Source organism: Branchiostoma floridae, chromosome 12 (genome assembly GCF_000003815.2).
Source record: "Branchiostoma floridae strain S238N-H82 chromosome 12, Bfl_VNyyK, whole genome shotgun sequence".
NCBI classification, from domain to species: domain Eukaryota; kingdom Metazoa; phylum Chordata; class Leptocardii; order Amphioxiformes; family Branchiostomatidae; genus Branchiostoma; species Branchiostoma floridae.
In genome coordinates this window covers 5,969,417-5,985,554 of record NC_049990.1, presented here as the reverse complement: position 1 = coordinate 5,985,554, position 16,138 = coordinate 5,969,417, and the positions used below count along the sequence as shown (strand labels likewise).

General features: G+C 41.7%; 1 protein-coding gene across 2 annotated transcripts in view; it reads right to left on the bottom strand.

The window, feature by feature from the left end:
• Positions 1 to 16,138, bottom strand: part of LOC118427419 — a 33,350-nt gene that overhangs the window by 9,661 nt on the left and 7,551 nt on the right. Inside the window, exons 2-5 of one of the 2 annotated variants that reach the window (XM_035837218.1) lie at positions 9,841 to 9,997; positions 8,672 to 8,844; positions 4,930 to 5,096; positions 667 to 880 (exon numbers count right to left, since the gene is read on the bottom strand). In XM_035837218.1, the coding sequence (XP_035693111.1) occupies positions 667 to 880; positions 4,930 to 5,096; positions 8,672 to 8,844; positions 9,841 to 9,997 (711 nt within the window). The remainder of the gene's footprint in view (positions 1 to 666; positions 881 to 4,929; positions 5,097 to 8,671; positions 8,845 to 9,840; positions 9,998 to 16,138) is intronic. The other variant, XM_035837219.1, reaches the window with a different exon arrangement.

The window sequence follows — 16,138 nt, the reverse complement described above, 5'->3', positions numbered from 1 at the left end:
CATCGACTAAAACCAGAATGGCTTATATTCATAGCAGCCCTACGGCCACCCTATATATAGTACAGAAGTATTGTCAAAATAATTGGTTTCAGTAGGTGCAAGATTATAGGGATCCCAATAATCTCTGGCTGGATGGCGGAACAGAGCAGGATGTTTTCAATAAAGTTGAACAAAAAAGCAATTACATGGCCTAAACACTGGAGAAAAATGCAGACTATTTTACGAAATTTACCCATTGGTACTAAATCATAAGCCTAACCCCTGACCCTAACCCCCGACCCAAATTTCTAACTCCAACCCTAACCCTAACCCTAACCCTAATGATAACCCGCAGCCTCACCCTAAATCTTAACGTTAACCCTCACCCTAACCCTAACCGTAATCCTAACCGTAATCCTAACCCTAACCCGTACCCGTACCCGTACCCGTACCCTAACCCTAACCCTAACCCTAACCCTAACCCTCACACCTAACCCTAACCCTCACCCTAACCCTCACCCTAACCCTAACACCTAACCTTCACCCTCACGCCTAACCCTAACCCTAACCCTAACCCTAACCCTTAACCCTAACCCTAACCCTAACCCTTAACCCTAACCCTAACCCTAAACCTAAACCCTAACCCTCACACCTAACCCCAAACACTATCGACACTATTAAACCTACCACGAAGACCGTGTAGCAAAGGAACATGGGTGGTGTGAATAAGGTGATCTGTCTTACTCCGCTCCTTGGTTGTGACGCAGACGATCCTGCTGACGTCACTGTTCCTGTCAGGAGGAACCCGGATGGACCACATGGCTGTCAGGCAGTAGGAAGTGCCCGGATGTAGGCCCTCCACGGTCAAGGTTGTTTCCAGGACTTTGCCGGTCATCGTGTTCTGTGTGTTTGAAAATACGTATGGTTAGGTGACAATAGTTGTTATTAATCATTCTTATGGTTCAGTCCTTCAGAGGTAGCCTACAGTTCCAGAGCCTTTCGGTGCGGAATGAACAAAGAAAACGGACAACACTAAAAGCTTCTAAGAACGGACTGAAACAATAGTACTGTTAGCAGGACATTGCTACATTTTCCTTAAATTACTGTATAGTTGCCAATTACTGTATGATATCTGGATGTGTCCAGGGACTCCTGAAAAGCAGACTGTACTCTGAGTGATGTAACATGGTAAAATGAAATAAAATTAACTAATTAACAGACACACATTTCTACCTTGAGGTCTGTCATGGATTTTTTTCTTTTTTTGAGGGGCAATAACCACAGCCTCTTTCAAAATTCTGATGAAACATATGTGCAAAACTGTAATTAGGTATACTGCAAACCCCCATGCAGCCTGGGGGAAAAGTTTTGGCAGGGGCAAAATTTGACTTGACACAGGGTTTCTGAAAGGGTTTACTGGAACCAGATGATCTATATACCTTTTTTATGAGATGTAACGTTGCAGAGGTCAAAAGTAATTTTGAACCTGACCTGCTGTGATGTCTCAGATGCTCTTGAAATGAGACGAAAGCCAGACAGATTTTTTATTGTTTCGTACAAAATCGGTTCACTGGCAGCGCTAAAGAGGGACTCGTGGTATTCATGACGGGTAGTTGCTAGCACTCTGACGTCACGCCTGTTTCGTAGGCGCACTCAGAAGAGTGTGATCGAAAAAGGCATGTTGCTCTCAGGTTCAAAAGGGTCGGCAGTCAGAATCCAATTAATAGGTCCGCGTGCGTCAACCATATTTGAAGCGAACCAGATTTGCATCTCAGAAGCTCGATTGAACTTTTGAAAGTTACGTCAATACGAGGACGTTGTGATCTAACGTCCTTGGTCAATATGAGGTATACATTTTCATTGTAAATGTTCTTGGAACAAGGTAAACCTCCCGGTAATGCACCTAGGAACTTCTGAAAGATCTGACGTTATAGACTAGACCTTTTTTTAACCATTTTACGTCATTCGTGTATTCTCTTTGCAATCAGCCTTCCGTAATAAGCGACTTTGCTAACAAATACAAATGAAATACTTAATTAGACTTTACTTTAGTCAAGCTTTATGGAAAATGCTGGGAAGAAAATTTAACTGTTTTTGGACAGGGAATAGGATTCAACTTCAGAGCTTACAATGACAACAGCGGAAACGGTGTTATTTTCAGACAGAATACGCATTTTATAATTATAACGATAATTGATTATGATTACAATTATTATGTTGTCAACCGTAGCTAACACCGTTGTGTGTTTGGGTATTAGTTTAATAGAGTAAGGGGAAAACAGCAACACTGAGAGAAACAACAGTGGAGACAGGAAAATACTGTAAATGCAGAAATTTTCGCGGTGGTTTATTGTTCGTGGTTTTCTCGGCGGCCGCTTCACCGTGAATTTAAAACCACCGAGAACATTTTTCCATAGCAGTAAAAGACTGCAGAGCATGGTGCTACCGCGAACTTAAAGCCACCTTGAAAAGTCCTTTTTCCCGCTACCGCGAAATTAAATCCCCGCGAACTCAAATGCATTTACAGTCTATTCTTCAGTATTTTCTTCAGACAGAACACGCGTCTGTAATCACTTGACAGGTTGCAATAGAAGGAAACTAACACCGTTGTGCGTTTGGGTATTAGTTCAATCGACTGACGGGAAAACAGCAAGAAGACAAACAACGGTGGAGACAGGAAAAATAAATATTCTTAAGTCACGCGTCTCTAGTCACATAAGAGGTCAAAATAGAAGGAAAACAGCACCGTTGTGCCTTTGGGTATCAGTATAATGAAGCGACAGAAAAGCATATCAAACATAATTGTCCACAGCCATTCTAGAAAACGTCGATATATGTGTTGCTGTACACACCACACAACGCAGCATTAAAATGAGTTATTTTCAAGTAGATGCTTCATTCCACAAATAATCACGTTAATCTTCTTTTGACACAAGTAAGTTGAAATTGTATTATCTACGACACTGCGTTATGGTTAATTTATCATCGCTTTTAACCTCTCCTACGCATCGTGATTCAAAGCAAGGCCCGTTTACTGTCAAAACCTATGTCGTCAGAAATAATTGGCATCGGCTTTGCAAAGACTAAACATTTGTCTTGCTCTCTAGTGTGCTGTAGGATGTGATAGACGTCGTCACGACGACAGAAACATTTCCATAATTGGCTAAAGTTGGCAATTTGGGGCCGGGCTAGTCGTCCTACTTTTACCATCGTGGCGCTCGCGGATGTGAATGTTATTAGACTGCAGTTTTTTTATGCACCCTGACCAGACAATCCAATTTATATCAACCCGGCGTAGGTGTGCACTGGTCTTTAGAGAGTTTTGATTTGGCATTCTGTACTAGCCGCCATAGATCAAGAGTTTCACCTTATACCTGTGCTTGTTTTTCTCTCGTTTTGTTTTTGGTCTTAACATGTACATTTTATTTTTCAGAATCTTTAACAAGAGTTATGTCCTACGTCAATCAAATTTGAATTATATTTTGTGTTCGGTATGGCATGCTGTACTAGCCGCCATTAAAAAAAAAGAGTTTCACCTTATATCTGTGCCTGTTTTTTTTCTAATTTTGTTTTCTTGTCTTTTTTTTTTACATGTTCATATCTTTTTTCAGAATCTTCTTTAACAACGTCAATTGTATGCATATTTGTTGCAAATATTTACTGTAGTATATAGAAAATAAAGGCGGTTTCCATTGATTTTATCGATTTTTGCATGAGCATATTAATGTAGGTTGCTTTAATTACTTAGATAAAGAGATCTTAAAGTACCAATTAAGTCTCTAATATCTCAGACACCAACCATGGTATTAGCAAGAATAGTCTATTGTAAATTCCTGCCCGAGTGCTAATTCCAAGTAAAATGAAAGAAGACAAACAAACGAATAGTGTAGAACAGTATAGAATGTATCTACTGTAATCTAAAAGCTAACTCTAAACTATAACAATAGTGTTTGGTTTGGTTTGGCTTGGTTCGACTTCTTTTCCTGAGAGAATGGAAGACGAAGTATCCCACCTTTTCTATAATGTTTGAGTTCTGTGATGTTAAGAGAAATATAGTTTTATCTTTTTGTCTGTGAACACGAGGAAATTTGGATCGAATTTTTTAAAAGCCCCTTTCTTTCGTGATAATAGGAGGAATAAGATACGTTTCGTTAGCAAGTCTGAAAGGAGAAACAAAAAGCATTTACACGCATATAGCTCTACATATACGTATGCAGTGCTGCATGTGTGTGTAATTAATCCCATTATCCTAGTTTGAAGAGATTTTGATGACTAATTATGGTACGAAGAAGAGTAATACCACATCCTCGTTTTAACCTGGCTTTTCCCATTTTGCGCACGGACAACGGCTCTCCTGGAAGATCCAGCTAAATTGTTGAATCCACAAACATAGTCGAGGGATAGAAAAGGCTATTAGAGCTGTCTTCTGTAGAATACTATTATATCTCCCCCACAATTGCGTGGGTGGGTGAAGGACAGTATACAGTACCACCTTTTATGCAATCATATTAAGAGTGCACTTTTTGCGATCACGACTAGTAAATATGATCGCGGTGTCGAAACTTAATCACCTCAGCAGAACGCTATTAAAGATTGAATTTCCATTCCTTTTATCATTTGTTATGAGCCAGGGCGCATGGTGTCAATATAAGTTTTGTAAATGTAAGGGCCTCGGCACTCTGTCTCTGTCTAATTGTTCATCGGTAGCGCGTTGGGCTCAGGACCAAGAGGTCCCGAGTTTGAAACCTGTCGTGTCACCGATCTTGTGCCCTTGGAAAAGGCACTTTGCACGGATTTACTCACTTCAGTCAGGTGAACATGAGTATCTAGCTAACGTTAGGGACGTCCCTCGGATAGGACGAGAAATAAAGACTGTGCCATAATGATCAACATAATGATCGTGGGCACTAAGGAGGACAGAAAGACTTCAATCAAAAAAAGTAGTCTTACCGTGTTATTGTCTCCTTCCTTCCACCACGTCAGGGTGTACCTGGCGTTGTAAAAATACCATGGCTGGCTCGGTTCGAAGGGGGTTATGGGTAGTTTACACGTCACCGTGACCTCATCCGTTCCGACCTCCATGTTGTCCAGACCCAGATGCGGTGTGGATAGAATCGCTGTGGACAGGCGTAACAAGAGTTCAGAGATCTCATACTTCTGTGAAATATCTCTTGTATGACTTTTACCATTATAATGAGTGTTTGATAAACATTACATGTGTCCACTCGTCACTCTACGGTTAAGGACCAATAGACAGACTGGAATTATATCCACCCTTGAAGAAGTAGCCTCTTCTATTGAGCCATGGCATAGCGACCTTGTCAGCCAATGTTGACGTATTCTACCAACTCTAAACTCTACTTCCTGTCACTCCCACTAGTCTGACCGTTTCCACTTTACTTCCTGCCAATCTGTGTCTAGACGTGCTTATATGTCACGTATGGAAATATCAGCGGAAACAGACAAACAGACAGACAGACAGACACAACGAAAATAATATCCCCGTGCTCCAAGTTCAGGATTAACTAAGTTCAAACCAGTTATATGATATACAGGCCGATCATGTTATCTTTTATACAGCACATTTACAATAGCTTTATCTCTGCGTTATGACGCACATTGAGGACTGTTCAATGAAGATTTGGCACGGTCCACGTCTGGGTAGTGCGGAAAGCATAAGTCGCACTAATATAATACGTATCTTTCTAGGTCGTCTACCTATTTTCATTACTGAACTCTTAAGAGATTCTCTTTTACAACAGCCAGAATAGAGTGAGGTGTGAGGGAACTTAAGAACAGTCGCCTGGATCCTGACTACATGATTTGTCCATTAAAGGTTTTCGTACACATCATCTGATTTCCCTACAGATTAGGGGAAACGAAACGTGTTACACTTATTAGGTACTAATAGACCAATAATACTGCACACAGCGTGTATTCAGACCCTGGTGATCACTTCGAATTCACCCTACTTTACAATCACACCTCGCTTCACTCCTACAGCGACAAATGAATATAGACACATGACCTACAGGCTACGTGTATTATATCACACATGTGCAACTCCAGCTTCCTATGGTAACCAGAACTGGGTCTTGTTTCATATGTGAAGTCTTTAAGCAGCCCTCGTATAAAATTATACTTGATGCTGTTGTCTTTGTTGTCCCTCTATTATGGGTTTAATGGTACATAGGTCACCGAGTCTTCTTGCTGTTTCTGTAGCAGGGTATATTTTTACAGGAAGGGGTTGATAGCCCTAAGCTTCCCTTATAAATGACAGTGAGCAACATTCATCATCAGTTTCTGACAGAAACTCAAAACTCAAAACGCTGCTTTTGCAACTAGACTTGCTCCATATTTGTCAGAGCAGATGTACACCCATTATATTGAACTTCATTCATCAATTACTACAACAAAACACAGAAACGTTTTTAATCTAGGTACTCTTCATTAAAACATTTGTAGATCTATATATATATATATATATATATATATATAAAAATAGATACAACGGCCCAACATAGTAATTACATAGATATCTACAGTTTTCTAAAAGATGTAAGAATTCTCGATGTGTTTATTTATTTGCACACGGTAAGGAGTGTCTATCCGTAAAATATAATACACTGCACGAAAGGTGGAATTTACCGATAGCAGTAAATGCTGGGTAAATATGGTAATTCGGCTTTCTGCAACCATTACCATACTTTACCCAGTATTCATCGCCATAGACAAATCCCAGTTTTTGTTCGGCGCTAGTAACTTAATCTAGAATATAATGTATCAAATTGTTTTGAGCAATATGTCAAAACATACTACAGCCGACCGATGATGAATATGTCAAGCTATTCTACATGGTCATGGCATTAGCCAGCGGACATTGTGACAACCTCCGCACTTCTATATATGGTAAAGACCTTGGCTAGGGTGCAGGTGGTGTTTAAATCCAGACAGCCTTGTGCCGAAGCAGGGAGACAAGGAGGAAAGCTTTTTACACATTATTGGATTTCTCCTTTAGCTGAACGTCCCACGCGCGTTGCTATGGTAACGGAATTTAAAAGGCACTGTGTGGTCCCTTCAATAGATGTTCGAAAGTAGCGAAACTTTAACAGCGCTAGAGGTTTTTTCCGATCGACTTTTATCATGTAAACAACGATGGCAGTAGGTTAGTATTTACTGTCCTGTCTTGTTTGTAATAATATTATATACGGTATCTGCGCTAATGTCGCGTAGTTGTGCAAAACACTGAAACGCTACACTGTGATGTTAACACAAATATCGAGCGTTGTATTCTTTTACGGTTATATACTGAACTGTAAAATGTACTTCCATGGCATGTATATTCGCTTTTTAAGAATTTCTCTGAATTGTTTTTGATTTTTTGTCATTAATGGATATCATCTATTGACGTTACTGTGGAATTAACCATTAATGCAGGAGACTAGTCCCCTACTGTAGTGCTTGCAAAACTGTGTGGCCCGAGGGCTATAGATGGGCATTGCCCTATAAGAGGAAGTAGGTAGTTTTACCAAGTGAAGATCTCAATCATTCTTGGAATATTCAGAGATTCCGGTACGTTTTGAGTAACATTGACATATGTCTATTAATCAATTCTCCTTAGTCAATGGTGAACGCGACTAGCATATAAAAAATAGACAACTGCGAAACGCTGACAAACCAAAAACAGCGTTTCCCGGCAACAACTGTCTCCCCCTGTCTACAACTTATCAGCCTTCAAATATACCGCTATCTCCGTGCACAGTTATTTCCAACTTCTTAGTTCACTGCCTTGCAGTGGTCTAATGACCTTGCTTTGAAAAATCTCGTTAAAATAATGCCTCCCCTTGAATTAGTGGCCTTTTCCATGGACCCATGACCTGGGATATCTGTCATGTCTGATACATGGGTTCTATCACCACCTCTGAACTCTACTGCCTGCCCTTCACTCCCTAAGTCTGACCTTTGCAGTGAAACGATCTTCCGACTCACTTCCTGTCCACTACACCTACAGTGTACTCAAATAACTGTGGCCACACAAGGACGCAAACATCCAGACGCAAAGAATAAGTACGTTCCGAGCACGCATGTGCAGCGACAGGAATTATGAGTGTTATGTCAACGGTGAAGACCCCTGAGACAAAAATTATGTCATAACATTATTACGAGTGGCGAGGGCACCTGTTCCTTCGCCCCTTCCACTCGAGTGGCGAATTTTAATAAACATAAACAAACAAATGATAGTGGACGCAATGGTTAAGATGAGAACTATCTACAAGCCAGAACCATTCACCTTTCACATATTACCCACAGATCCTATCGCTGCTCATGCGTATTTAGAACAGTGAACTAGCTTATACAAAACCTCTCTTCCACAGAGGCAAACTTACAGAACTCATTGTCATTATTGAAATACTTAAACTGTAATATCCAACACAAGAATTGGACTCACCAAAATATTTGACTGAACAGCACCAGTCTTTGTCAAGGAATGAACAATGCACTGCTGTTGTGACGTCACGTTATGCAGATAGAACACCTGACTCAGTAAGCAGTGGATCGTAGGTTGCAGGAAGTCGATGGCACCGTTCAGACGAAAATTTGGGTGAGTCCAATTTCTGTGTCGGATATTACAGTTTAACGATTTCAATAATGACTTCTACCAACACAGATGAACTTTCAAGTTAATACTTACTGTCTTTCGCCGGTCTGAAGTCGGGACTGACCGCCCAACCCGAGGACTGTTCTTGGTCATGCGCACTGACACGGGCCGTCCATCCTCCTATGAAGTCCGTTGCGTCATTCATCAAGCAGGAATGCGCAGTGATGTTCTCGCAGCCAAGGACGGTTTGCCAGGCACCCAACCCCCTAGATCAGAGAGGAATACAACAAGTATGTACATATTGATAGTGGGAATTGTGTGATGGCTACTGTAAAAAGATAAATGTTCGCGGTAATTTTATTCTCTGATATACAGAAAATGGTGCGTTTGCAGCTGTTTCAAGTCCATGTTTGAAATTTCAGGTAATTTAGCAAATTACAAAACGTTTTTGTTTTTCCTTCCCGGCACGGAAAGATATCCCCGCGAAAACCGTGAACATAAAAAACATGGCGAACATTCCCCCTTTTGAGATACTGCATGTGGCCTTGGTTGTGAAAAGCCTGAACAATCAGTAGGAAGCGTATGTGACAGCAAATGTCATTAGAGTGCAACAGATCACAGACTAATCGAATGTCGTAGGATTCGTGGTATTTCATACGTCAATAGAGATGATGGATGTCTCATGTGGTTGTCGGGAGAAGTCGCCTGATAAATTTTCCACGTTATGTAACGTTATGAATCAGGGTTATGAATAAATAATTTGTCTACTTACAGTCTAAGAATTTCGTTTACATCGAATATGTTCCTTTTCTATCTCTAACATTGTGAGACCCAAGTTGCAAGATTACAGCGGGAGCGTTGTGTGTCAATGCCATTGTCTTTTCCAATTGCAAGGTCACGGGCATAAGCCATCGCACGGTTTTGGATGCGCATGGGCTGCAAGCCGCTGCATCGTGATGTAAGGTTCAAGTTCCCTCACTTGTAAACAATTCTATGTCTAGACTTGTTTTCAACATTTCTACGTGGAATTATGTATAAACAAGGAGGTTTTATCAAGGTTGATGAAACCTCATTGGTATTAATCAGGTGCGCCTTAACCTCTGACCCAACCCATAATCCCTTGCGGCGCTTGAACTATGGGACTACACGGATCAATGTCCTGTGATTTCCTTTGACAAAACACAACAACTGCCGATTCATTTGCCTTCATATTTCCCTTTCACACAGCCCCCCTTTTCTCCACAAACACATCTTGGTCTAACCCTTGCAGTCTGCACTCCACGGTGTACGTTGTGGCCGTCCCGGCATCCTCTGCGGGCCGCCATGTTAGTGAGTGGTTCAGGTCTGTTGACGTCCAAGTCACGTCCGTGGGAGGGTGGATCCCACTGGCTTCAGGGATCGTCGACTCCGGCTCCGCCGCTGCAAGGAAATAATAGACGTCACTTGTTGTTAAAACGGCTTAGAAGTCTAGACTAGGCCATGCATGTGGCGAAACCGGGGTAGACGAATACATGATTGCAAGTTTTCTTGCAGACTGTGTCCCACTTCAAGTAAAGAAGCTGTCAAAGATGACTCTTAGAACGTTTAGCAATTTCTATGATGTATTCTACCAACACAGATAAACTTTCATGCTAATATGACTCTTAGAAGTTTAGATTAGACCATGTATGCGGCCAAACTGGCAGACGAATACATGGTTGCAACTTTTCTTGCAGACTGTGTCCCAATTCAAGTAAAGAAGCTGTCAAAGATGGCAGACTGCGTCTCACTTCAAGTAAAGAAGCTGTCAAAGATGAGTCTTAGAAGTTTAGATTAGGCCATGTATGTAGCGAAGACTGCAGAGGCAGTGAATGATGAAGGTAGACGAATAACTGGTGTCTGCAGACTGTGTCCCACTTCAGTTTAAGAAGCTGTCAAAGGTGATTCTCAATTTTTAATGTCTTGGCCTATGCTATATAATTTGCACACACAACACCATTATAGAATTCGCATTGAAATGGGGCATCTCTGAAATGTCTATTATATAAAGAAAGATGAATGGCTTTAAAATATCTCTTTGCATCTCTTCCCTCTATATATGTATGCAATAACAGGAAATGCGACTTTTTTCTTGGTAGGAGGTGGTTACAAAGGTCAACGATGCCTTATGAAATGCCTCATGAAAAGCTTAAAAGATTCAGGAGGGTTTGAAACAATCTTCTGATGCAAATTACTTTAAGAAATGGCGTCAAACAGAAGAACACAATTAAGGCATGTGCTAAATGTCTAATGTTAAAAGGCACACGGGTAAGGTGGGATGACTGAAAGTTGCTCTGTTGGCGACAGAGAGTCTGCCTCAAGATCTTCGTTTAATGAATATTTCTTTATCGAGTCCCAACGTCGAGGAAGACACGGGTGATACTTATAATTGCCTGAAGACGTCAAACATAGCATGGGGTATCTACCTACTGATGACAGTCTTAAGGTTCTGATACGGTGGAAAAGATTGGTAAGCTGCTCCAATAGAGATCTACATTACGCCAAGAAACTAAAAACCTTAGGAAAATACGAGATTTAGGCAAAGGTGGAAAACACGATAACGTTATTTAAAATGAAATAAAGAATCTTAAAATTGTGCAAAAAGATTTGACATTGTCTATGAAATTCGTTGAGCGCTGTGTCAAATCGCTTCGCCACAGCCACACCAACGCATCCAGCTCCTGTGAGATGCTGGTGGCCCTTAAGAGAGATTACCTAACAAGTTTACCCTTGGCCTGAGCCTGGTCAGTGGAATGATTGCACAGCCTAACAAAACCACCGCGTTAACGTGGTAAGCAGTGGGGCGTGGAATGATGTGACCTTTGTGTGTTGCTGAGCATTGGAAAGATTTTGTTTGCTCTCATCAGGGTTTGCTTGATGAGGCGTGAGAGTCCGCGAAAGTGGGACACTGTGATCAACACAGTGAAGAGGTCCATGCTTCATGTGTGTGTATGTGTGTCTGTGTGTGTGCATGTGTGTGTGTGTGAGTGAGCGTGTGTGTGTGCATGTGTGTGCATATATATGTGTGTGTGTGTGTGTGTGTGTGTGTGCGTGCGTGTGTGTGTGTGTGTGCATGTGTGCATATGTGTGTGTGTGTATGTGCGTGTGTGTGTGTTTGTGTGTGTGTGCATGTGTGTGTAAGTGTTTGTGTGTGTGCGTGCGTGTGTGTGTGTGTTTGTGTGTGTGTGTGTGTGCGTGTGTGTTTGTGTGTGTATGTGTGTGTATGTGTTTGTGTGTGTGTGTGTGCGTGTGTGTGTTTGTGTGCGTGCGTGTGTGTGTGTTTGTGTGTGTGTATGTGTTTGTGTGTGTGTGTGAGTATGCGTGTGTACTTGTGTGTGTTGCGTGTGTGTGACTGTGGGGACATGTGTCTGTTTATCTCATATGTCTTTCTTTTGTGCTTCACTTTACTTTAGAAAAGCATATTCCACCAAACCCCTACTAGTTGTACAACGGAGGGGCCCTAACTACGCGAAACTGTGAGCAACGGTCACGCTTACCCAAGCTTAGGTCATTTAAGGTAACTACGGCAGGGGATATTTACATTTCCCCCTGACTTGAAGTACTCTGATAAAAACAATGCTAGACCGCAAAGCTGTCAATGTGGGGAGATTACAGGCCCTACTAGTGGAGAATTCCAGGGCCATGTTGATAGACCCACCTTGGAGCGAAGTTCTAACTATTTCTGATGCAATCATCCGTTCCTTTGCCGAGAAGGCTGTTTTCGGTAGCATTCATGTGTGTGTGTGTGTGTGTGTGTGTGTGTGTGTGTGTGTGTGTGTGTGTGCGCGCGCGCCTGTGTGTGCGCGCGCCTGTGTGTGCCTGTGTGTCTATCTATGTGATTGTCAACACGATAACTCAAGAAACCCTACACGTATTTGGTAGCTGGGTAGGTCGTGAAGAGACCTAGAATTTAGGAATGGCTGTATTTTGGGCCTCCTAGCGACTTTGTATAGTGCCGTGAAACGTCAAGATTTATTACATGTCATGTTCTCTACATTCTAACTGTCTGAACAGTCATGAGTTTTGAGCTGCAAGTACCTTATGGGCTTAATTTACATTAATTTAATTGTATGAGCCGCATAATTGTATGAGCCGCATAATTGTATGAGCCGCGTATCATGTGTAATGATACTAATATACAGGCCCCTTCTGTACTTGATTAAAATAAGTAGCTATCGTAAATACTACTTTCACGGAATTTGACGGTGAAAACGAATCTAGAACGCGTATGTCTGAGGACGTAATAAAATGTTTTCAAAAGCCCAGCCCTTAATTAGGTCACGCGAACCAAGACTAGTCTAGTGGTCTGTCAATACCAATTACAGACTGTAGTGGGCACGGCAAGAGGAGATGTATCGACTTTATTAGTTTAAAGCGCTCCTGCCTCTTATTAGCCTCCAAAGCAAGAAATATCGGCTCCACTGACATGTTGCCAACTGTAGTTAGTAATGAAGCAGATTTATAGCCTAATGGTCTGATAGGATTTGAGAAAACGAAACAAACAAGTTATCTGCCACTAAAAAAATAAGACCATAGCATATATACGTCAAAAGATACAAAAATGGAAGTTCTGCTGCAGTCACATACCAGTTGCCCCAAACCGATCTGTTTTTCTGACAACCTACCCACATACCAAATATCATGGTAGAGGTTCTTGAGTTATGCTGACTAAAATATCCGGACACGCGCGGGCAGACACACAAACACACCCGAAACAATATCTCCCTTTTCATGGAGATAAAAAGGAACGGCCAGTAAAATTCAAACGATAACGAACGACCCACCCTCCCACTATGTTCAACTATGAGGTAGCGTGTCTGTTTCATTATACATGTTAGCCTCGGTAAGGTCAGATATGTTGGTCAGAGTTGGAATCGGTAAGGCGTTTGGCACAAATCCCAATGGCACTGGGTTCAAAACCGCTGATTTGCCCCAATGTTGTGTCCTTGGGAAATGCACTTCACACGACTTTCCTCACTTCACTCAGGTGTAATTGGGCACCTAGCTTAGGTTGGGGCCGTTCCTCAGATAGGACGCTAAATGGAGTTCCCGTGGTTGAGGAGAGCCACATCTCGTTAAAGAACCCACTGCACATATCGAAAAGAGTAGGGGTCCTTCCCGGTGTGAGTGGATCAAACTTTACAGTTTGGTCTCCGGGTTGACATCTTGAAAAGGCGATGGTCAACAGTTATGTCATTCCTTCCACTAAACAAACTAGATTCATGCTGACCACAAAAATCCGGAAACACACACACAAACACGATCGCACACACACACACACACACACACACACACTTTTAATGGAGGTAATAAAAGTGAAATAAAAAGATTTGATTCTACATGGCCTCAAAGAACACCGACTCCCTCTGTCCTCCAGCGTTCTATAAAAACGCTTTAAAAGTTTAAGCAACGCATTCATCAAAGACGCCCCGTGCGCAACTCCCTGGTTCTTCTTTCCGTCATACTCACTCCTTTTACTCCCGTGAGGCGCATATCTCATCCTATTCTAACAAGCTGAAAATTGGAACACCTTTTAGCTCAATGCCGTTACCGCTACAAAACAGCCGTCCTGTCAAATCAAATCACTATCTGTTTTCTGAGATTGTCAGTTTTACGTAGGAACTCGCAATTAGCCTGATAAAGTCGAAGCCTTAAGTATGGCACCCCTCCCCACCGTAACCATCAAAAGTTGTCTTACCATCCCCAGAGTACCGCACGCTAATGCCACTGCAATATCAATCTTAAAGATAAGAGAACACCATGCTTTATCTTACAACATTCCCATTAAGGAGCGTCGTCGCCTCGAGAATGTCTTAAGCTTGAAGAAGTGGTAGATAATTTAAGTAATCACCTTGTTTGAACGTCAGAAATTGCAATATAAGTTTTTTAAGCCGACGCAGGGATTTTGGTTTGAATCCACCGCATTTGTAACTATATGTTGTCCCTGGTCGCTATCTATCAGACTATCTTTAACACTGATGGGAAGGACTTGAAGACCACTGGAGGCAAAAGAACTCAAAAGACGAAAGTTACAAGTCTTACAAATCTACCATCATGACAACTGCAACAACGTGACTGGGGTATACAACTTATTTTGGGGAGTCAAATCATAGTTCAAACTAAATAAATACTAAACTATTATATGGTATATATCAATCTAAAAAAAACTGCACTCTCCGAAAATCACAGATTTTATGGCATTCAGACCTGCTGAAGAATAACAACAAGGGTATGATTTATAAAGTAGAATCTATGCTTTATGAGGACACTAGCTCACCAGACATGTCTGTGCATGGCTCAGGGGACATTTCTGGCCGCAATATAGCGCAGACATAACAATTAGGGCTGCCCTTAGGAAAGAACATTAGATACACTTTAACAAGGCTTCATAAAAGTAATAAACCGTATTTCAATCTTTAAAATTCTACTTCACCAGACACTCACATGGGGCTACTTTATAACCGAGTCGTTAAGCTCAAAGTCCTAGACAAGCTCGTTCTATGAAATAAAGACATTAACGTTGACCCCAGCGTTTTGTTTTTCTAAATTTATATAGCCGGTACGGTATAACCGCCCTTCAGCGTATGTACACCAGCTTCGCAGGTACGCGGCGCGGCAGCAGCTGGTTATATTACACTCAACGATCTGTCACACCTAACTTTTGCACATCTATCTACAAGCGTTCATTGCAATTATCCAGAGAAGATGCCCCTACTGTGCTTGGTGGTAACAAATTCCACTCTACGATAGTTCTGGGAAAATACGAATTTTTGAACACATCAATCCAAGGTTGATAACTCTGGCAATTAGAGTCATGGCTGTTTCTGGATTCTGTTTCACTGCGCGATTTTGAGGGATTGGCTGACGTTCGCAGGTAACCAAACCCTGTCCAATTAGTAACATGACAGAGTAGATTTTCAGGCAAAACAAATACGATCGACTCCCTGATGGCGGTTTAGAAAATAGACGACCTTGTATGAGCTGTACTGATGATGAATCCATGTTACATACGCATTTTGACAAACTCTTGCTAAACCTGCATTTTCACCATTACCAGGTGCCATTCTTCGCAGTAACCACTGATTCAATCTTTTCGCTTGCTAACCGTGGACAAGCGAATAGATTGTGGCAGTGGTTACTACTAGCCTCCACCAGGCCCTCCTAAAGCCCCCTTTACAAATCAAGAATTTAGCTCGGCCGAGTTGTCAGCGAGCTTTAAATTACGAGGAGGCATGACTCTGATGCCTACGAACAAATGACAGAGTTTCTTCGTCGGTATCAGGGTCCTACCTCCTTGTAATTTAGAACTCGCTGACAACTCGGCCGAGCTAAATTCTTGATTTGTAAAGAGGGCTTATGGTGGTCCTGGTACAGTCAAATATTAGGCGCAAACAAATTCTAAAACGGTTCACGCTCTTGTAAATCGATCTCTTTATTTGGGCACTTTCCTTACATCTCGCGACGTAGGTCCTCAGAATAAGTAGCATCATCCTGAATATGACCACACCTACTAAGGATTAGAAGATGTTTGAAACCCAGATG